Source organism: Manacus candei, unplaced genomic scaffold (assembly GCF_025592945.1).
Source record: "Manacus candei isolate 608988 ecotype Guabito, Panama unplaced genomic scaffold, ASM2559294v1 h1tg000132l, whole genome shotgun sequence".
In the NCBI taxonomy this organism is placed as follows: Eukaryota; Metazoa; Chordata; class Aves; order Passeriformes; family Pipridae; genus Manacus; species Manacus candei.
Genome location: NW_026138180.1, coordinates 287,425 through 315,373, shown reverse-complemented (window position 1 = coordinate 315,373; position 27,949 = coordinate 287,425). Strand labels below are relative to the sequence as shown.

Genomic DNA, 27,949 nt, shown 5'->3' with positions numbered 1-27,949 from the left:
AACGCTCATTCCACTCTCTGCCACGTCTCCAAACACCAGCAGGGTCGTCCCTGTGCCCTGGGGGCGAGGGGGGCACTGGCTCAGGGGGGCACTGGCTCAGGGGGTTGTCCCCATTTCCCATCTCTGTCCCCTCCCAGGACGTCCCAGAGAAGGTCCCACTGCAAAATCCCGGGTTCCTGCTCGGGCAGGGGAGGGAGAGGATGCTCCGAGAAAGGACCCAACCGAGTGTGCCCAAGCCGCGGGGATTTGGGGACAATCTGCGTCCCAAACTGCCCCAAACTGCCCCAAACTGCCCCAAACTGCCCCAAACTGCCCGTGCTCCCGCTGGCCGCGGTTCAGGCGGGGACAGAGCGCTGGGAAGGCGCCTCCGGGCAGGGACACAGCTCGTCGTGACCCCCCCTGGGGTCTGGCTGTCCCTTCCCGACGTGGAGACATCCCTTTCGAAACGTCCCTTTCCATCTGACCCCGGGAGCGGCGGGCGGGCGCTGCCGGGGGGGCTGTGCCGGGGTTTGGGGTCGGGCGAGGAGGGCACCCCCTCCCCGGGGCACTCACGGGGGGCGGCGGGAGGGGGGGAGATGTGCTGGAATTGGGCAGTGCCGCGAAACCTCCGCCCCGGGGAGGAGTGGAGCGCCCAGAACCCGGGGACAGCGGGATGTGGATCCCGGGAGAGGGGCAGGAGCCTCCGGGAGGGGCTGGTCCTGTCCGGGAGGGGCTGGTCCTGTCCGGGAGGGGCTGGTCCTGTCCGGGAGGGGCTGGTCCTGTCGTGGGGAGGGGCTGGTCCTGTCCGGGAGGGGCTGGTCCTGTCGTGGGGAGGGGCTGGTCCTGTCCGGGAGGGGCTGGTCCTGTCCGGGAGGGGCTGACCCTGTCGTGGGGAGGGTCGTGACAAGGGTCGTGACAGGGACCGCGCCGCTGGCAGCGGAGCAGGGCTGAGCACGGCGAGGCACCGAGCAGTGCCCACATGGCCACCTCGGGAAGATGCCCCCATGGCTACCCCGAGCAGTGCCCCCATGGCCACCCCAAGCCATACCCCCGTGGCCACCCCAAGCAGATACCCCCATGGCCACCCCAAGCAGGTGCCCCCATGGCCACCCTGAGCGGGTTCCCCCATGGCCACCTCAAGAAGTACCCCCCATGGCCACCCCAAGCAGGTACCCCCGTGGCCACCCCGAGCAGTGCCCCCACGGCCACCCCAAGCAGGTACCCCCGTGGCCACCCCGAGCAGTGCCCCCACGGCCACCCCAAGCAGATACCCCCGTGGCCACACCGAGAAGATTCCCCCACAGCCACCCCGAGCAGGTGCCCCCATGGCCACCCCAAGCTGTGCCTCCATGGTGGCCACCCCAAGCCATACCCCCATGGCCACCCTGAGCAATGCCCCCATGGCCACCCCAAGAAGATTCCCCCTTGGCCACCCCGAGCAGGTGCCCAGAAAGGGCTGGAAGGTGCCCCCCCATCCACCCCCCCCAATAAAAGGACCCACCCGAGGGTGCCCAGGGACGCGCCCCGGGGCCGGGGCCAGCACGGGGGGAGCCCGGAGGGCAGGAGGGGCCGGGGGCCGGGGGGGAGAGACGGGTCAGGGGCCGGGGGGGGGGTCTGGGGGGGCTCCGGCAGAGCGAGGAGGGGCCGGAGCATCTCCGGCAGCGCTGGGGGATGGGAGAGGCACAGGCACACACACACAGACACACATGACACACACACATATGTCACACACACACACACGTCACACACACAGACACAGACACACACACACACACATGTCACACACAGACACACACCCCCCACATGCACACACACACGTCACACACACACACACAGACACACACACACACACACACACAGACACACACACATGTCACACACACACACACACATGTCACACACACACATCTCACACACACATGTCACACACACACGTATGTCGAGCGCACACACACACACACATGTCACACACACACAGACATGTCACACACACACAGACACACATACACACACACATGTGTCACACACACACACACATGTGACACACACACGTCACACACACATATGCACACATGTCACACACACACACAGACATGTCACACACACACACACACCCCCACATGCACACACACACATGTCACACACACACACACACAGCCCCCCCCACATGCCCACGCCAGCAGCACCCGCAGCCCCCGCCAGAGCCCGCAATCGCTGGAGCGCCGCGCTCCTGCGCCTCTCCCTCCTCCTCCTCCTCCCTCCTTCCTCCTCCTCCTCTTCCTCCTCCTCCTCCTCCTCCTCCTCCTCCTCGCTGCCCACCGGCCCTGCGGCAGCTCGGGGCGGCCCCGGGCCCCGCACCGACCATGACTTCATGCGGATTATGCCTCTGAAGAACCCACCAGCGCCCAGATAGCCGCGGGCGGGAGGGGGGGGAGAGGTATCCATGTGTTTGGCAGGGAAGCAGCCTCCCGCTCGCCTCCCTCCTCCTCCTCCTCCTCCTCCTTTTCCTCTCCTCTCCTCCTCCTCCTCCTCCTCCTCCTCCTCCTCCTCCCGCTGCTCTCCGGCGATGGTCGCCCGCGGTCCCCCCGCGCGGTGCTGAGCGAGGCCCCGGCGCGTCCCCCGCTCGCACCGAGAAGGTACCGCCGGGGATATTTTTATTTTTCCTCCCCCCCCCCCTCTCCCCCTCTCCATCATCGCCCCCCTCCCCGCGCTTCTTTTCCGGTTCACCCGCCGCCGTTCACGGGCTCGGTGCCTCGGCACCCTCCGCGCCCGCACGTTCCTCCTCCCCGCTCCCCGGTTTTATTTTTCCCCCGAGCGGCGGCGGCGGCGGAGAGGATCCATCACCCCCCTCCAGCCCCGGCTCCATCCATCCCCCCCGAGCCCCTCTCCATCCCCCCCAACCCCTCTCCATTCCCCCCAGCCCCTCTACATCCCCCCCAGCCCCTGCTCCATCCCCCCCCAGCCCCGGTTCCATCCCCCCCCAGCCCCGGCTCCATCCATCACCCCCCAACCCCGGTTCCATCATCCCCAGCCCCGGTTCCATCCATCCCCCCCCAACCCCTCTCCATCCCCCCCATCTCCGGCTCCATCCATCCCTCCCAGCTCCTCTCCATCACCCCCCGGCCCCTCTCCATCCCTCCCCAGCCCCGGTTCCATCCCCCCCAGCCCCTCTCCATCCCCCCCCAGCCCCGGCTCTCCATCCCCCCCAACCCCTCTCCATCCCCCCCAGCCCCTCTCCATCCCCCCCAGCCCCTCTCCATCACCCCCCAGCCTCTCTCCATCCCCCCCAGCCCCGGTTCCATCACTCCCCAGCCCCTCTCTATCACCCCCCAGCCCCTCTCCATTCCCCCCATCCCCTCTCCATCCCCTCCCAGCCCCTCTTCATCCCCCCCAGCCCCTCTCCATCCCCCTTAGCCCCTCTCCATCCCCCCCAGCCCCTCTCCATCACCCCCAACCCCGGCTCCATCCATCACCCCCCAGCCCCTCTCCATCCCCCTTAGCCCCTCTCCATCACCCCCCAGCCCTTCTCCATTACCCCCCAGCCCCTCTCCATCCCCTCCCAACCCCTCTCCATCCCCCCCAGCCCCTCTCCATCCCCCCCCAGCCCCTCTCCATCACTCCCCAGCCCTTCTCCATCCCCCCCCAGCCCCTCTCCATCCCCTCCCAACCCCTCTCCATCCCCTCCCAGCCCCTCTCCATCCCCTCCCAGCCCCTCTCCATCCCCCCCCAGCCTCTCTCCATCACTCCCCAGCCCCTCTCCATCCCCTCCCAGCCCCTCTCCATCCCCTCCCAGCCCCTCTCCGTCCCCCCCCCAGCCCCTCTCCGTCCCCCCATCGCGGCGGCAGCGCAGCCAGCCCGTCTCTCCGGCCCCGGTCGCCGGCCCCGGTTCCAGGTTTGCGAGCCCCGGTTCCTCCCATCCCTTCATCCCTTCCGCGGGTGCGACGGTGCCGTTCGGGGGGGAGGGAGGGAGGGAGGGAGGGAGGGAGGCGGAGGGGGAGCGGGGGGGATGGAGAAAGGGGGCAGGGAGGGGAGGGGAGGGGGTGAGGTGGGGGCTGGAGGGGCGGCAGCAGCCCCGGTCCTGCCGCGGGATGGGCAGGGAGGAGGCGGGAGGGGAGGGAATTTATCTGGGTGTATTTATCCAGAGAAATAAATCCCCACGCATTTATGTGTGTATTTATGTGCTCGGTGGGCTCGGGGGGCTGCCCCCTGCCCGGGGAGACGGGGGGGTACCCTGGGCACCCCCAGCCCCCCACGAGCCCACCGAGCACCCCCCCTTTGCCGGCAGAGTGGCCACCCCGGGGCGCTGGCACGGACCATGATGGACCTGAAGGTGGACGAGGAGGAGGTGGGCAGCGGGCACCCGGTGAGCCTCCAGGCCTTCGCCAGCAGCTCCACCCTGCACGGGCTCTCGCACATCTTCTCCTACGAGCGGCTCTCGCTCAAGCGCGTGGTCTGGGCCCTTTGTTTCCTGGGCTCGCTGGCCCTGCTCGCCCTGGTCTGCACCAACCGCATCCAGTATTATTTCCTCTACCCCCACGTCACCAAGCTGGACGAGGTGGCGGCCACGCGGCTCACCTTCCCCGCCGTCACCTTCTGCAACCTCAACGAGTTCCGCTTCAGCCGCGTCACCAAGAACGACCTGTACCACGCCGGGGAGCTGCTGGCCCTGCTCAACAACAGGTGCGGGGGCTGCCGAGGGGCTGGGGGGCGGCGGCGGGGACGGGGAGGGGTCACCGGGCTGGGAGGGGACAGCAGTGCCAGGGAGGGGGGTCACCAGGCTGGGAGGGGACAGCAGTGATGGGGTAGGGAGGTCACCACAGGTCACCAGGCTGGGAGGGGACAGCAGTGCCAGGGAGGGGGGTCACCAGGCTGGGGGGTGACAGCAGTGATGGGGGGGGGTCATCAGGCTCAGAGGTGACAGCAGTGATGGGGTAGGGGGGTCACCAGGCTGGGAGGGGACAGCGGTGCCGGGGTAGGGGGGTCAGCAGGCTGGGGGGCAACAGCAGTGCCAGGGAGGGGGTCACCAGGCTGTGAGGGGACAGCAGTGATGGGGAGGGGGGCACCAGGCTGGGAGGGGACAGCAGTGCCAGGGTGGGGGGGGTCACCACAGGTCACCAGGCTGGGAGGGGACAGCAGTGCTGGGGGGGGTCATCAGGCTCAGAGGTGACAGCAGTGCTGAGGGGGGGTCACCAGGCTGGGGGGTGACAGCTCCGTGTGCCAGGGTGGGGAGGTCACCACAGATCACCAGGCTGGGAGGTGACAGCTCTGTGTGCCAGGGCGGGGGGGTCACCACAGGTCACCACACGTGGTCCCAGCCACCACCCTGGCCCTGCCCCACGTGGGCACCGAGTGCTGGAGGGGTTTGTGCTCCAGGAGCAGCATCTCCTCAGACCCCGGGAGGGAGCAGGTCCTCGGTCAGCCCAGCCCTGCAGCTGATGCTGGTGCCACCGGGCCCTGCTGCTGCTCCTGGGCTGCCCGGGGGGGCTCAGGCCAGTCCCACCCTGTCCCTGGGGTGCAGCAAGGCCAGGGCCATCCTGGGGTGCCTTTGGGGGCTGATCCATCACACCCAGCTCCAGCTCCGTGCCCTGGGTGCCACCACACCCAGCTCTGTGCCCTGGGTGCCACCACACCCATCCCTGTGTCCTGGGTGCCACCACACCCATCTCCTGGGTGCCATCACACCCATCTCCTGTTCCATCTCCTGGGTGCCATCACACCCAGCTCTGTGCCCTGGGTGCCACCACACCCAGCTCCATCTCCTGGGTACCACCACACCCATCTCTGTGCCCTGGGTACCACCACACCCATCCCTGTGTCCTGAGTGCCATCACACCCATCTCCATCTCCTGGGTGCCATCACACCCATCTCCATCTCCTGGGTGCCACCACACCCATCTCTGTGCCCTGGGTGCCATCACACCCCTCTCCATGCCCTGGGTGCCATCACACCCATCTCCATCCATGTCCTGGGTGCCATCACACCCATCTCTGTGCCCTGGGTGCCATCACACCCATCTCTGTGCCCTGGGTGCCATCACACCCCTCTCCATGCCCTGGGTGCCATCACACCCATCTCCATCCATGTCCTGGGTGCCATCACACCCATCTCTGTGCCCTGGGTGCCATCACACCCATCTCTGTGCCCTGGGTGCCATCACACCCCTCTCCATGCCCTGGGTGCCATCACACCCATCTCCATCCATGTCCTGGGTGCCACCACACCCATCTCTGTGCCCTGGGTGCCATCACACCCATCCCTGTGTCCTGAGTGCCATCACACCCATCTCCATCTCCTGGGTGCCACCACACCCATCCCTGTGCCCTGGGTGCCATCACACCCATCTCCATGCCCTGGGTGCCATCACACCCACCCCTGTGCCCTGGGTACCATCACACCCATCTCCTGGGTGCCATCACACCCAGCTCCATGCCATGGGTGCCATCACACCCAGCTCTGTGCCCTGGGTGCCATCACACCCAGCTCCATCTCCTGGGTGCCATCACACCCATCTCCGTGCCCTGGGTGCCATCACACGCTCAGCTCATGTCCCACCAGAGCTGAGACCCTGCACACTCAGCCCATGTCCCACCACACTCGGCTCATGTCCCACCAGAGCTGAGACCCTGCACACTCAGCTCATGTCCCACCTCACCAGGATGCCACCACGGGCACAGGGCAGTGGCCGTGTGGCCTCAGCCGGGGTACCACCAGCCGGGATGGGGTTGGAACGTGGCCACTGCCCACCTGTCCTGTGCCCCTGGGCCACCCTGTGCCCCTGGGCCACCTCGTGCCACCTCGTGCCACCCCGTGCCGTGGATGCTCCGGAAACGGGATCAGGGCTGACGCGGCTCCCGCGAACCCCAAACGGGATCCCACCCAGGTCTGAGCCTCCCCCCGCTCTCCCCTGCCAAAGGTACGAGATCCCCGACACCCAGACGGCCGACGAGAGGCAGCTGGAGATCCTGCAGGACAAGGCCAACTTCCGCAACTTCAAACCCAAACCCTTCAACATGCTGGAGTTCTACGACCGGGCCGGGCACGACATCCGGGAGATGCTGCTCTCCTGCTTCTTCCGTGGGGAGCAGTGCACCCCCGAGGACTTCAAAGTGGTGAGTGACCCCCCCCCGGGGCCGGGGGGGGGTTTGTTTGTCCGCCTGGAGCCGTTCCTGCCCTCCTTCCAGCCGGGAAAGGGGGAAAGGGCTTCGGCAGCGGCTTCTCCTCGCCGGGATTTGCGGGGTTTGGGGTTTGCTGCTGCTCCGGGTTTGGGGGGTTTGGGGTTTGCTGCTGCTCCGGGTTTGGGAGGTTTGGGTTTGTTGCTCCTCTGGGTTTGGGTTTGTTGCTGCTCCAGGTTTGGGTTTGTTGCTGCTCCAGGTTTGGGAGGTTTGGGTTTGTTGCTGCTTCAGGTTTGGGAGATTGGGGTTTTGTTGCTGCTCTGGGTTTAGGGGGTTTGGGTTTGCTGCTGCTCCAGGTTTGGGGTTTGTTGCTGCTCCAGGTTTGGGAGGTTTGGGTTTTGCTGTTTCTCCAGGTTTGGGAGGTTAGGGGTTTGCTGTTGCTCCAGGTTTGGGAGGTTTGGGGTTTGCTGTTTCTCCAGGTTTGGGAGGTTTGGGATTTGCTGTTTCTCCAGGTTTGGGTTTGCTGTTTCTCCAGGTTTGGGAGATTTGGGTTTGTTGTTTCTCCAGGTTTGGGTTTGTTGTTTCTCCAGGTTTGGGGTTGCTGTTTCTCCAGGTTTGGGAGGTTTGGGTTTGTTGCTGCTTCAGGTTTGGGAAATTTGGGTTTGTTGTTTCTCCAGGTCTGGGAGATTTGGGGTTGTTGCTTCTCCAGGTTTGGGAGATTTGGGTTTGTTGCTGCTCCAGGTTTGGGAGGTTTGGGTTTGCTGTTTCTCCAGGTTTAGGAGGTTTGGGGTTTGCTGCTGCTCCGGATTTAGGAGATTTGGGTTTGCTGCTTCTCCAGGTCTGGGAGGTTTGGGTTTTGTTGCTGCTCCAGGTTTAGGGGGTTTGGGGTTGCTGCTGCTCCTTGGTGTGGCCTCACGGGGTTGTCCCCACGCGGGCAGAGCTGCCCGGGGATGGTTCGGGCTCTGCAGAGCAGGGCCGGGGGGGGGGAGGCAGGGGTGGAAAAGCGTGGATGGATGGACGGACGGACGGGTGGACAGATAAATGGATGGCAGGGAGCCCGGGGAGCCCCGGGAGCCCCGGGAGCCCAGGGAGCCCAGGGAGCCCAGGGAGCCCCACCACCCCTTGGGAACGCCCCGACACGGGGGTCGGTCCCGCCCGGGCTCGGAGCACAATCGAGCCTTTGTGCCCGGGGCTGCCTCTCCCTGCCCGGCTGGGGACGAGACGGCGACAGCGCCGGCTCTTGGGGGGCTGCCTCGCCCCTCGGGGGCTGCCTCGACCCTCGGGGGCTGCCGCGACCCTCGGGGGCTGCCGGGGGGGGTCTGCGCCGCTCCAGGTCCCGTCCTTGTCCCCATCCCGGGGATGTCCCGCTCGTGTCCCGCCCCGGGGGGGCTGCGGGGCCGCCGCGGGGGTCGCGGAGGTTTTAATGCTCCGCCCGTCCCTCCGGGAGGGTGGGTTGTTAAATGGAGGCACGTTGTTGTTTAAATGGGGTTGCAGCCCCGGGAGGGGGGGGGTCGGATCCCCTCCGGGGGTTGGATCCCCCCCGGGCCGGCTCCAGCCCGGCTCCCGATCCCCCCCCCGGGGCTCTTCCCGAGGCACAGTCGTTGTTCCCTGCGCCAAAACCCCCCCAGGGACCCTCATCCCATCTCCCCACCTCCCTCTGCCGGGTTCCAAACCCCCCCAGGGACCCTCATCCCATCTCCCCACCTCCCTCTGCCGGGTTCCAAACCCCCCCAGGACCCTCATCCCATCTCCCCACCTCCCTCTGCCAGGTCCAAACCCCCCCAGGGACCCTCCTCCCAGCTCCCACCTCCCTCTGCCGGGTTCCAAATCCCCCCAGGACCCTCATCTCAGCTCCCCACCTCCCTCTGCCAGGTCCAAACCCCCCCAGGACCCTCATCCCAGCTCCCTCTGCCCGGCTCCAAACCCCCCCAGGGACCCTCCTCCCATCTCCCCACCTCCCTCTGCCGGGTTCCAAACCCAGGGGGGTCAGTGGGGACAGCTGGGGGGGTCAGTGAGGACAGCCAAGGGGACAGTGAGGTCAGCCAGGGGGTCAGCAAGGGACACGAGGCTGAGGGACGAGTCCTGACCCCCCTCAGGACACGGGCTGGGATGTCCCCGTGCCCAGGGCTGTGTCCAGAGCCTCAGACCCACAGGGGTGGGACAGGCAGGGACAGAGACCCAGTTCCCTTTTGGGGTGGGACAGAGCCCCAGTTCCCTTTTGGGGTGGGACAGGCAGGGGACAGAGCCTCAGTTCCCTTTTGGGGTGGGACAGGCAGGGACAGACCCCCCTAAACCCCAACGTGTGCCCCCTGCACCCCTCAGACCCCCCTAAACCCCAACGTGTGCCCTCTGCACCCCTAAAACCTCCGTGTGCCCCACTGGGCACCACCAGCTCCTGCTGCGCCCCTCAGACCCCCCTAAACCCCAACCTGTGCCCCCTGCACCCCCAAAACCTCCGTGTGCCCCAGTGGGCACCACCAGCTCCTGCTGCGCCCCTCAGAGCCCCCTAAACCCCAACGTGTGCCCCCTACACCCCCAAAACCTCCGTGTGCCACCACCAGCTCCTGCTGCACCCCTCAGACCCCCCTAAACCCCAAGGTGTGCCCCAAAACCTCTGTGCCCCCCCGAGCTCCCCTCTCAGCCCACCCCGCTCCAGCCCGGGGGGTGTCGGGGCTCAGCTCCTGCCACCCCGGGAGCCCCCACAGCCCCTCTCCCCGACAGGGAACCCCTCGTGTGGCTCCAACCTGCCCCTCTGGCGGGTGTTGGGGTGTCCTGCAGCCCCCCCGGGAGCTCGGAGGGGCGGGTGTTGGGGTGTCCTGCAGCCCCCCCGGGAGCTCGAAGGGGCGGGTGTTGGGGTGTCCTGCAGCCCCCCCGGGATCTCGGAGGGACAGGAGCAGCTCCCTGGGGGTGCTCAACCAGGGGCTGCTGCTGCTCCCCCGCTCCACCTCCCTCAGCCCCGCAGCATCCCGGCCTCGACCCCGCTCGGGGGGACCCCCCGGTGCCCCCCCCGGCCCCCCCGCTGGCCCCGTGGCTGTCACAAGGCCCCGGAGCCCCCGCGGCGAGCGGAGCTGCCCCCGCGGCGCAGCGTTAGTGGATAATCAGGGAGCCGGAGCCGGGAGCGTCTCCAGCGCAGCTGGAGACACCCAGGCGCGGGAATTACTGATGCCCAGGCGTTTCCTGCAGCTTTTGACAGTTCATAAACAAACCACACGGGTCCATCTGGCTCCTGGAAGAAAAAAAAAAAAAAACAACAACTCGGGGGCAGCGTGTGGGTGGCTCTGTCCTGATCCTTCCTGCTCTGTCCTGCTCCGTCCTGCTCCTTCCTGCTCCGTCCTGCTCCTTCCTGCTCTGTCTTGATCCTTCCTGCTCTGTCCTGCTCTGTCCTGCTCCTTCCTGCTCCTTCCTGCTCTGTCCTGCTCCGTCCTGATCCTTCCTGCTCCGTCCTGATCCTTCCTGCTCCGTCCTGCTCCGTCCTGCTCTGTCCTGCTCTGTCCTGCTCCGTCCTGATCCTTCCTGCTCCGTCCTGCTCCGTCCTGATCCTTCCTGCTCCGTCCTGCTCTGTCCTGCTCTGTCCTGCTCTGTCCTGCTCTGTCCTGCTCTGTCCTGCTCCTTCCTGCTCCTTCCTGCTCCGTCCTGATCCATCCTGCTCCTTCCTGATCCTTCCTGATCCTTCCTGCTCTGTCCTGATCCTTCCTGCTCTGTCCTGCTCCGTCCTGCTCTGTCCTGCTCCAACCCTTCCCTCCGCGGTCCCAGAAGGAGCCCCGGAGCGTTTACAGATTCCGCGAGGCATCCCAGCGATTTATGTAAATCGCTTTTTAAAGCTCCTCAGTAGCTTAAAAGCGCCGGGGGGGGAAGAAAAAAAAAGCAAAAGCGCTCGGGCGGATTCCGGGGATTCACCTCGGGGATTCACCTCGGGCGTCCCCCTCGCCCTTTGTCCTCCTCTGCGTCCTCGGGCTCTCCCCCCACGTCTGCCTCTCCCCCCGGCTGAGCAGCAGCAGGGTTTGACCCCGGAGGTCTCCTCGTTTTCCAGACGAGCGGACGAGCTGATGAGCTGATGGGAGGGGACGGAGCAGGGATGGTTTCCCGGGTTTTCCCGGGCGTGACTCGGCTCTCCCGGGAAGGGCAGCGGGTCGGGAGCGCCCCCGGCTCTGTCGTCTCGTCCTCAGCTGGGAGATTTTCCGGTGTCACCGCGTTTTGCCCGAAGCAAATCATCCAGAAAACAGCCGGGACCTGCTCAGACGCTGCTGCTCCTCCTCGGCTGCCTTCCTGCCCCAGCTCCACCCAGGGCTTCCCCAGGATTTGGGATCCCTCCTCGGCCGCCTCCCCACCCCGGGGCTTCCCCAGGCACCAGGATTTAGGATCCCTCCTCAGCCACCTCCCTGCCCCGGCTCCACCCAGGGCTTCCCCAGGATTTGCATCCCTGCCCCGGCTCCACCCGGGGCTTCCCCTGGGCACCCACCAGGATTTGGGATCCCTCCTTGGCTGCCTCCCCACCCCGGGGCTTCCCCGGGCACCCACCAGGATTTGGGATCCCTCCTCGGCCGCCTCCCTGCCCTGGCTCCACCCGGGGCCTCCCCAGGCACCCACCAGGATTTGGGATCCCCCCTCGGCTGCTCGTGGCTTTGCTCACCCCACACTGACAGGGACGTGGAGCCAGGAGCTCCTGCTGGAATCCAGCTGCATTTCCCACCCCCTCTGCAGCGGGACAGGGACGCTCCAGTGCTGAGCCCACCCCGACCTCGGCCAGGACAGGGGAGAGGAGGGTCAGGGGGAAGCAGGATGAGGGCACCGGTGCTGGGCACGGCACAGCGAGAGGCTGGCACGTGCCTGTGCCTGGGCACCGCCTCGTTAGAGCTCTGGGGAATCATCCAGAGCCTCCAACCTCTGGGGGCTGAACAAGGTCGGGATTAGGGAAGGAGGGAGGCACAGCCAGGGGGGTCACAGCCCCAAAGCTCTTTGTGCACCCAGAGGGGTCACAGCCCCAAAGCTCTTTGTACACCCAGGGGGGTCACACACTCACATACAGAGCTCTTGGCACACCCAGAGGTGTCACAAACCCACTGACACTCACACAGCTCTTGGCACATCCAGAGGTGTCACACACACACACACAGAGCTCCTGGTACAACCAGAGGTGTCACACACACACCTCCAAAGTTCCTTGCACACCCAGAGGTGTCACACACACACACAAAGAGCTCTTGGCACACCCAGAGGTGTCACACACACACTCACACCCCCAGAGGTGTCACACACACACTCACACACACCCAGAGGTATCACACACACACACACACACACCCAGAGGTGTCACACACATTCCCCCAAAGCTCCTGGTACAACCAGAGGTGTCACACACAGCTCTTTGCACACCCAGAGGTGTCACACACACACCCCCAAAGCTCCTGGCACACCCAGAGGTGTCACACACACACTCACACACACCCAGAGGTGTCACACACTCCCCCCCACAGCTCTTTGCACACCCAGAGGTGTCACACACACACACACAGAGCTCCTGGCACACCCAGAGGTGTCACACACCCAGAGGTGTCACACACAGATCTCTTGGCACACCCAGAGATGTCACACCCAGAGCTTTGGCTCTGCTGCACCTCAGGCCGTTCCTGCCCCTCTGGCAATGCCTCTGCACAAGAAGGCTCATTAGCAAATGAATTATTAATGACTATTAATAAGCTGTAATGGCATTTGTGGCTGCTGGGGGAGATGAAGGGGCTTTCCAGGGGCGAGGGTGCCACGGCTCCTGGGCACGGCTGTCCCGAGGGATCCATGGGCTGGGAGTGCAGCCCTGCATGGCACCAGCACCTGGGGGGGGTTCCAAATTTCTCCCCCTCGACCTCCCCTCGGGGTTGATTTATCCCAGCCCCAGGTTTGGGGATTCCAAAGGATCTTCCCAGTGCTGTTTTCCCCTCTCTGCCCCCCCGATTTCAAGTGGGGAGAAGCCGGGGCGGAGGGGGCAGGTCCCCCAAGGCTGTGGAGCCACAGATGCCCACGGGGAGCCCAGAAAATCCACTGTCTCGTGGCCTTTTTGCCTCGGTTTAATTCCTCTGGCCGTTTGCAGCCGCCTCTGTTTTATTGCCTGTGGAGCTCGGCCTGAGCTCTCTGCAGTTCCTGCTCCAGCCAGGGAGCTCCAGGGGCTCCTCACCAGCTCTTATTTATTTATACAGCCCCCACCGTCGGATACCATGGCCAATTCCCTTTATTTTTAATTTTTATTTTTATTTTCGGAGGGTTTTTTTTGCAGCGTGGAGGGTTTGGCGAGTTTGCATCCGGGGAGGGAGCCGGGGCAGGGCGTTCCCACCCACCCCGGGGTTCCTCAGGGATCTGAAATCCCTGTTCCCACCTTCTCCCAGCAGCAAAGAGCAGCCACGGGGAGATTCCCCGCAGAGCCCCCGGGGCCGGGAGACTCCCCTGCCTGGAGCAGATCAGCTTTGAAAAACCCGAGGGAAATTCCAGGCTGGAATTCCGCCTTCCTCCCGTAAAACCGCCGGCTGGAATCCGCCTGCCCGGGGCTGTCTGAGCAGCTGGGAAGGACGCCGGGAAAAAACCGTGACCCGCTGTTCGTGACCGGCGGGGGGAGGAGGGAAAAGGCATCGGGATAAACGGGATAATCCCGGGAATTAGCGGCACCTCGGGCAGCGCCGTCCTGGTGACCCCTCCTGGCACAAAGGGACGGTGCCAGGGGGCAAACGAGGGCACAAAGGGACGGTGCCAGAGGATAAATGAGCTCTCAGCAGAACAAACCGGTTTAATTACGGGAGAGGGAAGAGATCCCGGCGAGGAGGACGAGGTCGGCTCCACGGCCCACGGAGCTGCTGGGGGGTCCTGGCAGAGCCCCCCTCCGAGGACCCCCAGGCTGAGGGTGGCCCCCGGTGCCCAGGGCAGCGGCACCACTCACCCGAGGAAAGCTTTGAAAGATTAATGGAGCTGAAATGGGAGCGTTTGGAGAGGAGATGAGGCTCATCTGGGAGGAAATCAGACGGAACGGCGGGAGCCGGGGAGGCCCCGGCTCCATAATGAAGTCCACTTAGCACATTAATCACCAGAATGGGCTTTTTATTAAAGAACTGAGAGGTGGGTGCTGAGTCTGCACCCAGGGCAGGGTGGCACAGGGAGCTGGAGCAGGATGGCACAAGGATCTGGAGCAGGATGGCACCAGGATCTGGAGCACAATGGCAGAAGGACCTGGAGCAGGATGGCACAGGGACCTTGAGGAGGATGGCACAGGGATCTGGAGCAGGATGGCACAGGGATCTGGAGCAGGATGGCAGAGGGATCTGGAGAAGGATGGTACAAGGATCTGGAGCAGGATGGCACAGGGAACTGAAGCAGGATGGCACAAGGACCTGGAACAGGATGGCACAAGGACCTGGAACAGGATGGCACAAGGATCTGGAGGAGGATGTCACAAGGATCTGGAGCAGGATGGCACAAGGATCTGGAGCAGGATGGCACAAGGACCTTGAGGAGGATGGCACAAGGATCTGGAGCAGGATGGCACAGGGAGCTGGAGCAGGATGGCACAAGTACATGGAGCAGGATGGCACAGGGGCCTGGAGCAGGATGACACAGGGAGCTGGAGCAGGATGGCACAAGGACCTTGAGGACAGCACAGGGACCTGAAGCAGGATGGCACAAGGACCTGGAGCAGGATGGCACAAGGACCTGGAGCAGGATGGCATAAGGACATGGAGCAGGATGGCATAAGGACATGGAGCAGGGTGGCACAGGGACCTGAAGCAGGATGGCACAGCGACCTGGAGCACCTGCCACGCCACCAAAAGCACCGGGAAGGCCGAGCCGGCCCCAAAAACCCCCTCGGGTTTCCCGTTTCCCTCCCCCCGTTGGACCCGGGCCCGCAGCTCCCTCCTCCCGCATCCCCCGTCCCCTCAGCTCCCTCCTCCCGCATCCCCCGTCCCCTCAGCTCCCTCCTCCCGCATCCCCAGTCCCCGCAGCTCCCTCCTCCCGCATCCCAGTCCCCTCAGCCGGGGCTGCCGGGCCCGCAGGGCCGGGGTGGGGAGGAGGCGGAGGTGGGGAATAACACAGAGGGGGGAAAAAAACCCTCTTTTCTGCATCAGAATGTGACATGCTAATCCGCTGTGAAGCGTCTAATCTGGGGGATAAAGGGCTGGATAACACAAACTGCGCCCGGGCTTGGCCGGCGGAGCGAGCGCAGGCAAGGTGGCAGCATCTGATAAAGGGAAGGGGATTAGTCCCGGCAGGGATCCCGGGCAATCCCACCTCGCTCGGCTGCCCCTGCTCTGCCTTCCCGCCGGGGATCCGGGCGGGATCCGCAGCCTGGGAGCCGTCCCGGAGCGGCTCATCCCGCCCCGAGCTCATCCTGCCCGGAGCTCATCCCGCCCGGAGCTCCTCATCCCGCCCAGAGCTCCTCATCCCTCTCGGAGCTCCTCATCCCACCCGGAGCTCATCCCATCCCGGAGCTCATCCCACCCGGAGCTCCTCATCCCACCCAGAGCTCCTCATCCCACCCGGAGCTCCTCATCCCGCCCGGAGCTCCTCATCCCTCCCGGAGCTCCTCATCCCGCCCGGAGCGGCTCATCCCACCCGGATTTTTTACAGGTGCTTCCCCCCCACCATCTCGGCAGCTCCGGGAGCCGCAGAGCGCATCCACGGGCCAGAGCACGTGGAAAAAAAAAACCAAAAACAACAAAACCTGCTTTTTTTTTTGGTCTCCCTTTCCGGGACAGCCTGGCTGCGGGGAGCCCCAAATATCCACCCCCCTCACGCTGCTCTGGGGCTGCCCCCGCCTCTCATCCCTCCCCACCATCCTGCCCGACCCCGGGGCACCCCGCGGGGGTGTCGCGGGCAGCTCGGCCCCGGCTCAGCCGGTTTTTTTGGCAGGGCCGGGCAGTGCCAGGCTCGGCTCCCCCCCGCCTCCCGCGACAGCCTCTCCCCGGGGGGCTCTCGGAGCCGGGATAACAGAGCCCGCGATGTTGTTTTCTCCTCGCCTCCTCGGGGATTGGTTTATCTCTATGAATAACTCCATCCCGGCTTTGATCTCCTCTGCCATTAAAGCGTGACAGGCTGTGAAATGTGCTGCTGCTGCTGCTGCTGCTGCTGCCGCTGCCGTCAAATCCCCCTCCCGCTCCTCCACCTCTCCCCCCCCCGCCGCCTCCGCGCTGCTCCCCCGCTCCGGGGAACCTCCTTCTCCTTTCCCCGGGCCCGTGACGGGCTGCGGAGCGGGGAGAGGGGCTGAACAGCCCCGGGACAGCGGCCAAAAGCAGCGCTGGAGCCGGGAAAAACCCCATCCGTGTCCCCCATCCCATCCCATCCCCTCCCTGTCCCCCATCCCATCCCATCCCATCCCTGTCCCCCCATCCCTGTCCCCCATCCCATCCCTGTCCCCCCATCCCTGTCCCCCATCCCATCCCTGTCCCCCATCCCATCCCTGTCCCCCCATCCCTGTCCCCCATCCCATCCCTGTCCCCCATCCCATCCCATCCCATCCCATCCCATCCCTGTCCCCCATCCCATCCCATCCCATCCCATCCCATCCCATCCCATCCCATCCCATCCCATCCCATCCCATCCCATCCCATCCCTGTCCCCCATCCCATCCCATCCCTGTCCCCCCATCCCATCCCTGTCCCCCCATCCCATCCCTGTCCCCCATCCCATCCCATCCCATCCCATCCCCTCCCTGTCCCCCCATCCCATCCCTCTCCCCCCATCCCATCCCTGTCCCCCATCCCTGTCCCCCCATCCCATTCCTGTCCCCCATCCCATCCCTGTCCCCCCATCCCATCCCTGTCCCCCCATCCCATCCCTGTCCCCCATCCCTGTCCCCCCATCCCATCCCTGTCCCCCCATCCCATCCCTGTCCCCCATCCCTGTCCCCCCATCCCATCCCTGTCCCCCCATCCCATCCCTGTCCCCCCATCCTGCATCCCTCATCCCCGGGGCCGGCCCCGCCACGGGGGTTGATGTCACGGCTAATTATAAACATCCCCCGTCCCTCGCCCCCGCCAAAAGCTTTTACCTGAGAGAGAGAGAGAGAGAGGGTAAAAAATAACTCCCCGGGCGGGGGAGGAGCTGGAACGAGCCCAAGGGCTCCTCCAGCATCTCCCAAAACTCAAAACACACACACACAAAAAAAGCGGGACGGCACCGCCCTGCCCGCTTTGTCCCCCGGCCCCGGGGTCGGGACACGCTGGGGATGTCCCCGGTCACCTTCAGGCCGCGGGGATGGGGCAGGGGGTGTAACCGGAGCCGGGCCCGGCTCGTCCCCCCCGCCCCGAACCGACCCCGGCGCTCCCCGAGAGCTCTTTGAGCCGAGCGAGGCAGGTTAATGGCCCCAGCCGATGATGGAACGTTTTCATTACAGCATCTCTATCTCTCCCTCTCCCTCCCTCTCTCCCTGCTGCAATCGCTCCCGAGAAGACACATTAAACCTCTCCCGGTGCCAAGGGGTGGGATCGGCCCCTCGCTGGGATCAGCCCCTCGCTGGGATCAGCCCCTCGCTGGGATCATCCCCTCGCTGGGATCAGCCCCTCGCTGGGATCATCCCGTCGCTGGGATCAGCCCCTCGCTGGGATCATCCCCTCGCTGGGATCGGCCCCTCGCTGGGATCAGCCCCTCGCTGGCACCGGCAGGGACTGGGCAGCAGAACTCGCCTGTCCGTGCCCTGCCGGGGCCAAACCGACCCCCTCAGCCTGCAATCCCGCTTCCCTTCCCCTCTCCCTCCTGCAGCCACGGCGCAGAAACCCTGTCCCAGAGCTGGGGAGCTCCAGAACCCCCCACCCCAGCTCCTCCCTGCTCCTCCCTGCCAAGAGCATCCTCCGGCTCTGCTCGCTGTGGGATCAGCCCAGCTCGCTCCCAGCCTGCTCCCACAGGGCTGAGCCAGCCCAGTGACCCCAATCCCCATCCCAGGAGGATCCCTGACGCCTTTAGAGCCCAGGTTGGGACCTGACCCCCACGTCCTGGTGGCTCCCAGCCCCCCAATCCACCTCCCTGGCCCCCTTTCCCGGGAGGATTTTCCAGCCCGGGCTCTCGGAGCTGCTCCCAGGAGGGATGACCTTGCTCTGGGCTTGATGAAATTACATCCCACGGCTCTGGCGCTCGTCCCCAAGGTCACCCCCCCTTTCTCCCAGATCCCCAGGCTCTGTGGGATGTGGCAGCAGCCCTCTTACACATTCCCTGTCGGGAACATCGAGCTCGGGGAGCCCCAGGAAGGGACGAGCCGCTGTCACACCCTCGGTCACCCACCCCATGCGTGTCCTGCCCGTCCCACCGGTGTCACCAGCTCAGGAATCACAGAGAACTGTGCATTGTACAGATCTGTACCCTCTCCTGGTTGATTTATTCACCCAGTTTGTTGTGTCCCCCCGTGCTGGGTGTGCTCGGGGCCCGTGGTGTGTGCAGGGAAGGAGGAATTGGGGGTTTGGGGTGAGCTCATCCCACCCAGGCATGAGCCAGAACCTCTCTCCCAGCCCCTGCACATCCCGGTGCTGCTGGAATTCGATGCTCCCCTTCCCCCCTGGAAGGTGGTTCTGTGGTCTCTGGATGCTTTTACCAAGTGCTGAGTGCAGGAAAACAGCAAAACCACGAGAAGGGGCCGCGCTGCTGCAGGGAGGAGACGGCCGAGATCCCGGCAGCCAGCCTGGATGGAGGCTCCATCTCACCACCCTGAAAAGGGGCTGCTCTCTGGAATTCCCAGCCTGGATGGAGGCTCCATCTCACCACCCTGAAAAGGGGCTGCTCTCTGGAATTCCCAGCCTGGATGGAGGCTCCATCTCACCACCCTGCAGAGGGGCTGCTCTCCAGGATTCCCAGCCTGGATGGAGACTCCATCTCACCACCCTGAACCAGGGCTGCTCTCCAGGATTCCCAGCCTGGATGGAGGGTCCATCCCAGTACCCTGCAGAGGGGCTGCTCTCCAGGATTCCCAGCCCAGCCTTTTCCATCCCACCATCCTGCAAAAGGGTTGCTCTCCAGGATTCCCAGCCTGGATGGAGGCTCCATCTCACCACCCTGCAAAGGGACTGCTCTCCAGGATTCCCAGCCTGGCCACCAGTTCCATCCCAGCATCCTGCAGAGGGGTTGCTCTCCAGGATTCCCAGCCCAACCTTCTCCATCCCAGCATCTTGAAAAGGGGCTGCTCTCTGGGATTCCCAGCCCAGCCTTCTCCATCCCAGCACCCTGGGCCAGGGCTGCCCTCCAGGATTCCCAGCCTGACCACCAGTTCCATCCCAGTACCCTGCAAAAGGGCTGCTCTCTGGAATTCCCATCCTGGATGGAGGCTCCATCCCACCACCCTGCAGAGGGGCTGCTCTCCAGGATTCCCAGCCCAGCCTTCTCCATCCCAGCACCCTGGGCCAGGGCTGCCCTCCAGGATTCCCAGCACGAGGCCTGGATGCCATTCCCTGAGGGAAGCGGGGGCTCCCTGTGCCCAGCTGGGATCCCGAGCAGGAGGTGGCACACCCGGCCCTGGCTGGGCTCTGCAGGAGGAGCCACGACTGGAACAACACCCAAACCCCTCCAAAACCATCCCTGCCTGGAGGAGGACGGCTTGGAATGTCAGATTTGCTGGATGCCCCTGGCATGGGGGAATCAGCCCATGGGGACGGGCCCTGCCGGGGCAGGATGAGCACCGAGGGAGCTCGGGGACCCCTCCATCCCTCTGCCCTCCTGGCACCACAACAGCACAACGTCACGGGCATTTTGGGAAAACCTCTGGCTCCCGAGGAGGAGCTCTCAGAGCCCGGCATATGGCAGCTCCAGAGACAGCCTGGCCCCAGCAGGGAGCACTGGCTGGAGCAGCCACTCGGGCTGCCAGGGCCAGGCAGGGAGGGCGGAGGACACGGCGTGGGGGCCTGGCACAGAGGGGACCTGCACACAACCCCCCTGTTCCCGGGGCCTGGCAGCCCCCCTGGCAGCCCCCCGGGAGCTCCCCAGGTGCTCCTGGAGCCGGCGGTGTCTCTGCTCCGTCCTGGCAGCCGCGGGCGGCCAGTCCCGGGGGACGTGGGGAGCCCGCAGAACCGCCCCTCGCTCCTCCTCCCCTGCTCCTGCTCCTCTTATACCCTCCTCTCTCCGTCCCCTCTGCTCCTCTCCCTCCCTCGCTCCTCTTCCCTCCTCCGTCTCTCCTCCCTGAACTCGCCCCTTCGCTCTCCCTCCTTCCCTGCCCCTCTTGCCCGCGCCCCGAGGAGCTGACCCGGCACCGAAGACCCCCAGGCTGTGGCTGGACGGGCACCAGGACCCCCCCTCTCCAGAGCTGGGCCCCCCCCAGAGCGGGCGATGCCTCTCCAGATCTTCTGCACCGTCTCCTTCTCCAGCGAGGAAGGGCCCGAGGACGCCCCAGACCCCGGGAAGGGAGGGGACGGAGCAGATGAATTCCTGTACGGGCAGGAGGACGATGAAGAGGAGGAGGATGATGCAGGGGCAGCCACGGACCTGGCGGCCTTCGCCAGCAGCTGCACCTTGCACGGGCTGAGCCACATCTTCGTGGAGGGCGGGCTGGGCGCCCGGCAGGCGCTCTGGGCTCTGGCCTTCCTCCTCTCCCTCTCGGCCTTCCTCTACCAGGTGGGCGACCGCGTGGCCTGCTACCTGGAGCGCCAGCACGTCACGCTGCTGGGCGAGGAGCAGAGCCCCCAGATGACCTTCCCCGCCGTCACCCTCTGCAACGTCAACCGCGCGCGGCTCTCGCAGCTCAGCCGCCGGGACCTGCTCTACCTGGCCCCGCTGGTCCGCCACCAGCCCGGCACGGAGCTGGGCTTTGGCACAGAGCTGGGCTTTGGCACGGAGCTGGGCTTGGCCCCGGCCCCGCCTGGCCCCTGGGAGGATGAGGAGGAGGAGGAGGAGGAGGAGGAGGAGCCCCTCAATCTGTTTGGGTTTTTTAACCGCACTTGCCACCGGCTGGAGGACATGCTGCTGAGCTGCCGCTACGGCGGCCGGCGCTGCGGCCCTGCCGACTTCGCCCCGGTGAGTAGCCCCCTGGGGTGGCCCCACGTGTGTGGGAGCAGGAGCAGCCCTTGGAGCACCGGGTGGGAGCAGGAGCAGGCCTTGGAGCACCGGGTGGGAGCAGGAGCAGCAGGGGATGCTGCTCTTGGAGCACCATGTGGGACTGGGCATGGCTGGGGATGCTGCTCTTGGAGCATTGTGTGGGATCAGGCATGGCTGGGAATGCTGCCCCTGGAGCACCATGTGGGACCAGGAGCAGCTGGGGATGCTGCCCTTGGAGCACCATCTGGGACTGGGCACGGGCAGGGGAGATGCTGCCCTTGGAGCACCGTGTGGGACCAGGAGTAGCAGGGAATGCTGCCCTTGGAGCACTGTGTGGGATCAGGTATGGCTGGGAATGCTGCCCTTGGAGCACCATGTGGGACCAGGAGCAGCAGGGGATGCTGCCCTTGGAGCACCTGGTGGGACCAGGCACGGCCCTTGGAGCACCATGTGGGACCGGGCATAGCTGGGAATGCTGCCCTTGGAGCACCGTGTGGGACTGGGCATGGCTGGGAATGGTACCCCTGGAGCACCATGTGGGACCAGGCACAGGCAGGGGAGATGCTGCCCTTGGAGCACCGTGTGGGACTGGGCAGGGCTGGGAATGCTGCCCTTGGAGCACCGGGTGGGACCAGGAGCAGCAGGAGTTGCTGCTGCCCCTGGAGCACTGTGTGGGATGGGGCACAGCCAAGGGAGATTCTGCCCTTGGAGCACCGGGTGGGACCGGGCATGGCTGGGAATGCTGCCCTTGGAGCTGATATCTCAGCCCCAGCCCTGGAGAGCCGTCGGTGGGACATGGAGAGCAGCCCCAGGGCCGTGCTCATGGAGGAGATGCCGGGCACCTCTGTCCTGGTGCTCCGAGCCCGCTGCCCTCACGTGCCCCTTGCTGGAGTTGTGGCAGCTGGAAGGGCCGAGGAGGGACGGGGGGGGTCCAGGACCCCATCCAGCCCCGTCCCCTGGAGGTGTGGGGCTGAGTGTCCCACTGTGGGGGAGCAGGGCTGCCCTGGGCTTTGTAGGTCTGCAGGGTCTCCTCCGAGTCCATCCCCGAGCCTCGGTGGAACATCTCCTCCTCTGCCTGGGCCAAGCCAGGCAGTTCCAACACCGAGAGAGCCTGTGGGTCAGAGCCTGGGTTGGGCTGTGCCCAGGCTGGGGGTGGCTGTGTCCTGGGGGTGGCTGTGTCCTGGGGATGGCTGTGTTTGGGGGTGGCTGTGTCCTGGGGGTGGCTGTGTTTGGGGCTGGATGTGTCCTGGTGGTGGCTGTGTCCTGGGGCTGGCTGTGTCCTGGGGGTCCTGTGTCCTGGGAATGGCTGTGTCCTGGGGTGGCTGTGTCCTAGGGATGGCTGTGTCCTGGGGCTGGCTGTGTTTGGGGGTGGCTGTGTCCTGGCTGGGGATGGCTGTGTCCTGGGGCTGGCTGTGTTTGGGGGTAGCTGTGTCCTGGTGGTGGCTGTGTCCTGGTGGTGGCTGTGTCCTGGGGGTGGTGACGCCCTCCTGGCCCCGTGCTGTGGCTCCACAGAGGGGCCTCAGCCCCGTGTCCTCTCCCACAGGTCTTCACCCGCTACGGGAAGTGCTACACCTTCAACGCGGGGCAGGACGGGAAGCCCCGGCTCATCACCATGAAGGGGGGCACTGGCAACGGCCTGGAGATCATGCTGGACATCCAGCAGGACGAGTACCTGCCAGTGTGGGGGGAAACAGGTAACCCACAGCCCCCAGCGGGTCACCAGCAGCTCCTGGGGTGCTCCCCGGCCCCTTCCCGGCTCCCTCCTCTTCCCCTCCTTCCATCTCTCACCACCTCAGGTCCTTTCTTTGCCTCTGCCTTCCCCTCCTTTGTCTCTGCTCCTCGCCATGGCAACTCCCCCGGTGGTTTAGACACGCAGCCATCCCTTGTTTATAAATAGAGGCCAAACACCTCCCGGGGCCGGGAGCAGGAGGGTCAGGGGCGGAGGGGGCAAGGATGTGGTGCAGCAAACAGGTTTGGAGGGACAGCAAACAGATGGACGGGCATGTGGAGGGACCAACTGGCCCGGGGTGGGGGGGGGGGAGAGTGGGAGGCAGAAGTTTTGGGAGCAGGGACAGTGCCTGGCTCATCCCCCCCTCTCCCTGCTGCAGACGAGACCTCGTTCGAAGCCGGGATCAAGGTGCAGATCCACAGCCAGGACGAGCCCCCTCTGATTGACCAGCTGGGCTTCGGGGTGGCCCCCGGCTTCCAGACCTTCGTGTCCTGCCAGGAGCAGCGGGTAGGGCCGGGAGGGTCCGGGGTTCTCCCTCCTGACACGGGGCCTCCTCCCTGTTGGACAGAGAGGGGGCCTGACCCCGGGGTGTGATGCCACGAGGGTCTTTCCCCACCCTGCTGGGGCTTCTCTCCTCACTGCTGCCTTAGAATCATGGAATCATGGAATCAGCTGGGTTGGAAGGGACCTCAGAGATCATCCAGTCCAACCCTTGATCCAACCCCGCCGTGGTTCCCAGCCCGTGGCACTGATGCCACATCCAGTCTGTCCTTAAACACCTCCAGGGATGGAGAATCCACCCCTTCCCTGGGCAGCCCATTCCAAGGGCTGAGCACCCTCTCTGCAAAGAAATTCTTCCTGATCTCCAACCTAAACCTCCCCTGGCACAGCTGCAGACCCAGCCCTCTTGTCTTGCTGATGGGAAAAGAGACCAACCCCCCCCTGGCTCCCCCCTCCTGTCAGGGAGTTGCAGAGAGTGAGGAGGTCTCCCCTGAGCCTCCTCTTCTCCAGGCTGAGCCCCCCCAGCTCCCTCAGCCTCTCCTCCAGTCCCTTCCCCAGCCTTGCTGCTCTTCTCTGGCCCTCCTCCAGCCCCTCAACGTCCTTCCTTCTGCCCCCCCTCCCAGCTCATCTACCTTCCCCCTCCCTGGGGCGACTGCAAGGCCGTGGCGGGCGACCTGGAGTTCTACGACACGTACAGCATCACGGCCTGCCGGATCGACTGCGAGACCCGCTACCTGGTGGAGAACTGCAACTGCCGCATGGTGCACATGCCAGGTGAGCCCCCCCAGCCAGGTGAGCCCCCCCAGGGGCCAACCCCCCCCCTATCTCAGCCCCCCGGGGCTGATCCCACCCCGAAAACCCTCCCTGTGTCTCCGCAGGCGACGCCCCGTATTGCACCCCCGAGCAGTACAAGGAGTGCGCGGACCCGGCCTTGGGTGAGGCTCGGGAGGGAGGGAGGGAGGGAGGGAGGGAGATGCGGGTCTTGGGTCTCTCCAGGCTCTCCAAACTCCTCTCCCCCCTGCCCAGATTTCCTGGTGGAGAAGGACAACGAGTACTGCCTCTGCGACATGCCCTGCAACATGACCCGCTACGGCAAAGAGCTCTCCATGGTCAAGATCCCCAGCAAGGCCTCGGCCAAGTACCTGGCCAAGAAGTACAACAAGTCGGAGCAGTACATCGGGTAACGTGGCCGTGGCAGGGGGGGTGGTGGCACCCGCTGCCGCCCCCTCCCAGGCCCCTCAGCCCGGTGCCACTTTGTGCCCTGCGCAGGGAGAACATCCTGGTGCTGGACATCTTCTTCGAGGCCCTCAACTACGAGACCATCGAGCAGAAGAAGGCCTACGAGGTGGCCGGCCTGCTGGGTGAGTGATGGGGGGGCCTGGCCGGTGCCCTCCCCGGCGAGGTGGCCCCGCGTCGGCCCCGTCGCCACGGCCCCGTTCCCCACGGCGGGGATGATGCCAAATTTGTGCCCCAAAGAAGGGGCAGAGGAGCTGCTCAGAGGCAGAGTTTTCAGTCTATAAGCAGGAGGTATTTATTTTCACGGCCGGGAAGCAGCCAGGTCGCCTTGGACAAAACTGCTTCCGTGAGAAACTTACAACTTTGAGCTTGTAAAATATAAAATTTTGAGCTTTTATACACTTTTTGCCAGGCAACTGCATCACATGTTATGAATATTCATTGCATTGCAACATCTACTTTTAATATTCATAACAGGCGGAGTTGAGGCGGAGTCAGGGGCGTGGCCTCTAATTTGGGGAGAGCTTCGGTGGTCGTTCCTGTCTTCCTTCGTCATGACCCCAATGTCCTTTCATCATCCTCCTCACAAACTTTTGAACCTTCCCTAATCTGGGTAGTTTCCTTGTGCATTTGGCAGGGATTTCCAATGTCTGGCAGAAGTTCCTGGTTTCTTGGCTTGTCTCTTTTCTTATCTCCCTTTGTTTTCTTCCACATGTCCTTTTTTGTGTGTGTGCTAGCATTTCTAGTTCTCCCCCTTCATGCCCGTGTTCCCTCATGTCAGAGTGTCCTGTATTCCAGTGAATTTATTGCCTCTGCTGTTTCTTAATGCTAAGTTTTCTATGCCTTGCTCAAAGCTCGTGTCTGGTGTTTAACCCTCTCTAATCCTCACATTGCTCTGCTAAATTCACTCGCCAGGTTTTACCTGGCTTCAGGGACGAGGAGCAGGACACGAGTTCTGTGCCCCTTTCCCCACTGTGCCACCAGGCTCTGGGCTCAGCCCCCCTGACGCCCTCCCTGTCCCCTGCAGGTGACATTGGAGGGCAGATGGGGCTGTTCATCGGGGCCAGCATCCTCACCGTGCTCGAGCTCTTCGACTACGCCTACGAGGTGAGCGTCCCCCTCGCCCCACCCCGCCCAGGGGCTACCCCAGAGCACCCCGTGGGGCTGGGGAAGGGCTCAGCCCCCGACCTGCCTCAATGGGGCTGAAAAACGTGGCCCTGGCAGGTGATAAAGCACCGGCTGTGCCGGAGGGGCAAGTGCCGCAAGAACCACAAGAGGAACAACACGGACAAGGGCGTCGCGCTGAGCATGGACGACGTGAAGCGCCACGTGAGGGTTGGGGACACCCCGGGGGGCTGCTGGGGACACCTCGGGGGCTGCTGGGGACACCCCGGGGGCTGCTGGGCCCCCCTGCAGCTCGGGGGCTGCCTGGGAGGAGCCCCTGGGTGTGGGGTCACTGTTTTGGGGCTGTGGGGTGTGGGGTCAGGGTTTTGGGGCTGCCTGGGAGGAGTCTCTGGGTGTGGGGTCACTGTTTTGGGGCTGCCTGGGAGGAGCCCCTGGGTGTGGGGTCACTGTTTTGGGACTGCCTGGGAGGAGCCTCTGGGTGTGGGGTCACTGTTTTGGGGCTGCCTGGGAGGAGCCCCTGGGTGTGGGGTCACTGTTTTGGGGCTGCCTGGGAGGAGCCCCTGGGTGTGGGGTCACTGTTTTGGGGCTGTGGGGTGTGGGGTCAGGGTTTTGGGGTTGCCCAGGAGGTGCTGTGGAGTCACTGTTTTGGAGCTGCCCAGGAGGTGCTGTGGGGTGTGGGGTCACTGTTTTGGGGCTGCCTGGGAGGAGCTGTGGGGTCACTGTTTTGGGGCTGCCTGGGAAGAGCTGTGGGGTCACTGTTTTGGGGCTGCCTGGGAAGAGCTGTGGGGTCACTGTTTTGGGGCTGCCTGGGAGGAGCCTCTGGGTGTGGGGTCAGTGTTTTGGGGCTGCCCAGGAGGTGCCACGGGACGGGAGGTCCCAGCTCGAGGAGCGCTTGGGGAAGGAGCAGAGGGACCAGTCCCACGTGCTGTGGGGGAGCCAGGGCTGGCTCTCTGCGGGGATTTGGGCGAAAGCAGTGACCCCAACGCCCCGTTGCCCCCCAGAACCCCTGCGAGAGCATACGGGGGCACCCGGCGGGGATGACGTACGCAGCCAACATCCTACCTCACCACCCGGCCCGGGGCACCTTCGAGGACTTCACCTGCTAACCCCGACGTCACTGGATGTACAACCTGAGCTACCAAAGCCCTGCGGGCGGAGCTGCCCCTTCCCCCGGAGGGGGGACACGGCCCCGGGGCCCTCGCTCCCCCCTCGGCACCGAGGGACACACGGACACGAGCGACCGGCGGGGCAGGGCAGGGCAGCCGGGCCGGGGCGGTGCCCCCGGGTCGGGGTGATACCCCCGGGTCGGGATGATGCCCCCGGGTCAGGGCAATGCCCCCGGGTCGGGGAGATGCCCCCGGGTCGGGATGATGCCCCCGGGTCGGGGAGATGCCCCCGGGTCGGGATGATGCCCCCGGGTCGGGACGGTGCCCCCGGGTCGGGGTGATGCCCCCGGGTCAGGGCGGTGCCCCCGGGTCGGGGAGATGCCCCCGGGTCAGGGCGGTGCCCCCGGGTCGGGGAGATGCCCCCGGGTCAGGGCGGTGCCCCCGGGTCGGGGAGATGCCCCCGGGTCGGGGAGATGCCCCCGCGCCCGCCCCGCTCGCTCAGAGACTCGAGGGACGACACACACACGCACAGGGGCCGGGGCAGGGCCAGCCCCGGCTCCCCCACCCCAACCCCGGCTCCCCTCGGCCTTTTTAACTCCGAACCCAGAAGCCAAGAAGAAGAAGAAGAAGAGGAAGAAGAAGGTGGTGTCCATCCACAGCCCTGTCTGTCTGTCTGCCAGCGTCTCCATGCCCATCCCGCTCCCAATGCCTCGGACCCCCCGTGCCCGGGGGGGGGGATTTTTGTGGAGGGGTCCCAGGGCTTGGCTGGGGGGGATTTTTGTGGAGGGGTCCCAGGGCTTGGCTGGGGGTCCCTGGAGAGCCCCAGTGTCCCCCAGGACCGGTGCCCACCCCGGCCTGGGCGCTCCACGTGCGCCAGGACGCAGCAGCTCCCCCTCTCCAGAACCCCTTCCTTGGCACCCACCCCGGGATCAGCCCCTGGGGGCACCGGGGGGGACTCGGGGGGTGCCCCCCTGGCTCTGGGGACCCCCAGCCCGGGCGATGCTGAGCCCACCCTGCCCCTTTTCCCGGGTTCTGGGCAGTGCCAGCCCCGTCCCACCAGCCCTCCCCGCTCCCAGGGCACCCCGGGCAGCCCCCCAGAACCAGCCCTGCCCGGGGACAAAGGGGGACGGGACCCCCGTTTAGAGGGGCACCCCCTTGGCACCGGGTGGGCACCGGAGCC

At 65.4% G+C, this 27,949-nt stretch overlaps 1 protein-coding gene across 3 annotated transcripts; it reads left to right on the top strand.

Annotated features, from left to right (window-relative positions):
* Positions 1–2,546: 2,546 nt before the first annotated feature.
* Positions 2,547–26,934, top strand: ASIC1 (acid sensing ion channel subunit 1). 3 transcript variants are annotated; one of them, XM_051771392.1, is made up of 13 exons: positions 2,547–2,615; positions 4,265–4,342; positions 4,526–4,659; positions 6,894–7,089; positions 22,616–22,766; positions 23,181–23,308; positions 23,926–24,076; positions 24,181–24,237; positions 24,329–24,482; positions 24,572–24,663; positions 25,566–25,645; positions 25,763–25,867; positions 26,665–26,925. In XM_051771392.1, the coding sequence occupies exons 2-13, from the start codon at positions 4,295–4,297 to the stop codon at positions 26,767–26,769; spliced, it is 1,401 nt and encodes a 466-aa protein (XP_051627352.1). In that variant the 5' UTR covers positions 2,547–2,615; positions 4,265–4,294; the 3' UTR covers positions 26,770–26,925. The 3 variants fall into 3 exon arrangements, with proteins under 3 accessions (XP_051627352.1, XP_051627351.1, XP_051627350.1); XM_051771391.1 differs by having other exon boundaries at positions 4,265–4,659; XM_051771390.1 differs by lacking the exons at positions 2,547–2,615; positions 4,265–4,342; positions 4,526–4,659; positions 6,894–7,089 and adding an exon at positions 19,964–21,051 and having other exon boundaries at positions 26,665–26,934.
* Positions 26,935–27,949: the final 1,015 nt, after the last annotated feature.

Excerpts from the sequence above, each read along its gene's own strand:
- ASIC1 (XM_051771390.1), top strand. The coding sequence starts at position 20,368 with ATGCCTCTCCAGATCTTCTGCACCGTCTCCTTCTCCAGCGAGGAAGGG. Across the intron at positions 21,052-22,615 it reads GCCCTGCCGACTTCGCCCCG|GTCTTCACCCGCTACGGGAA; the intron begins GTGAGTAGCCCC and ends CCTCTCCCACAG. Across the intron at positions 25,868-26,664 it reads TGGACGACGTGAAGCGCCAC|AACCCCTGCGAGAGCATACG; the intron begins GTGAGGGTTGGG and ends GTTGCCCCCCAG.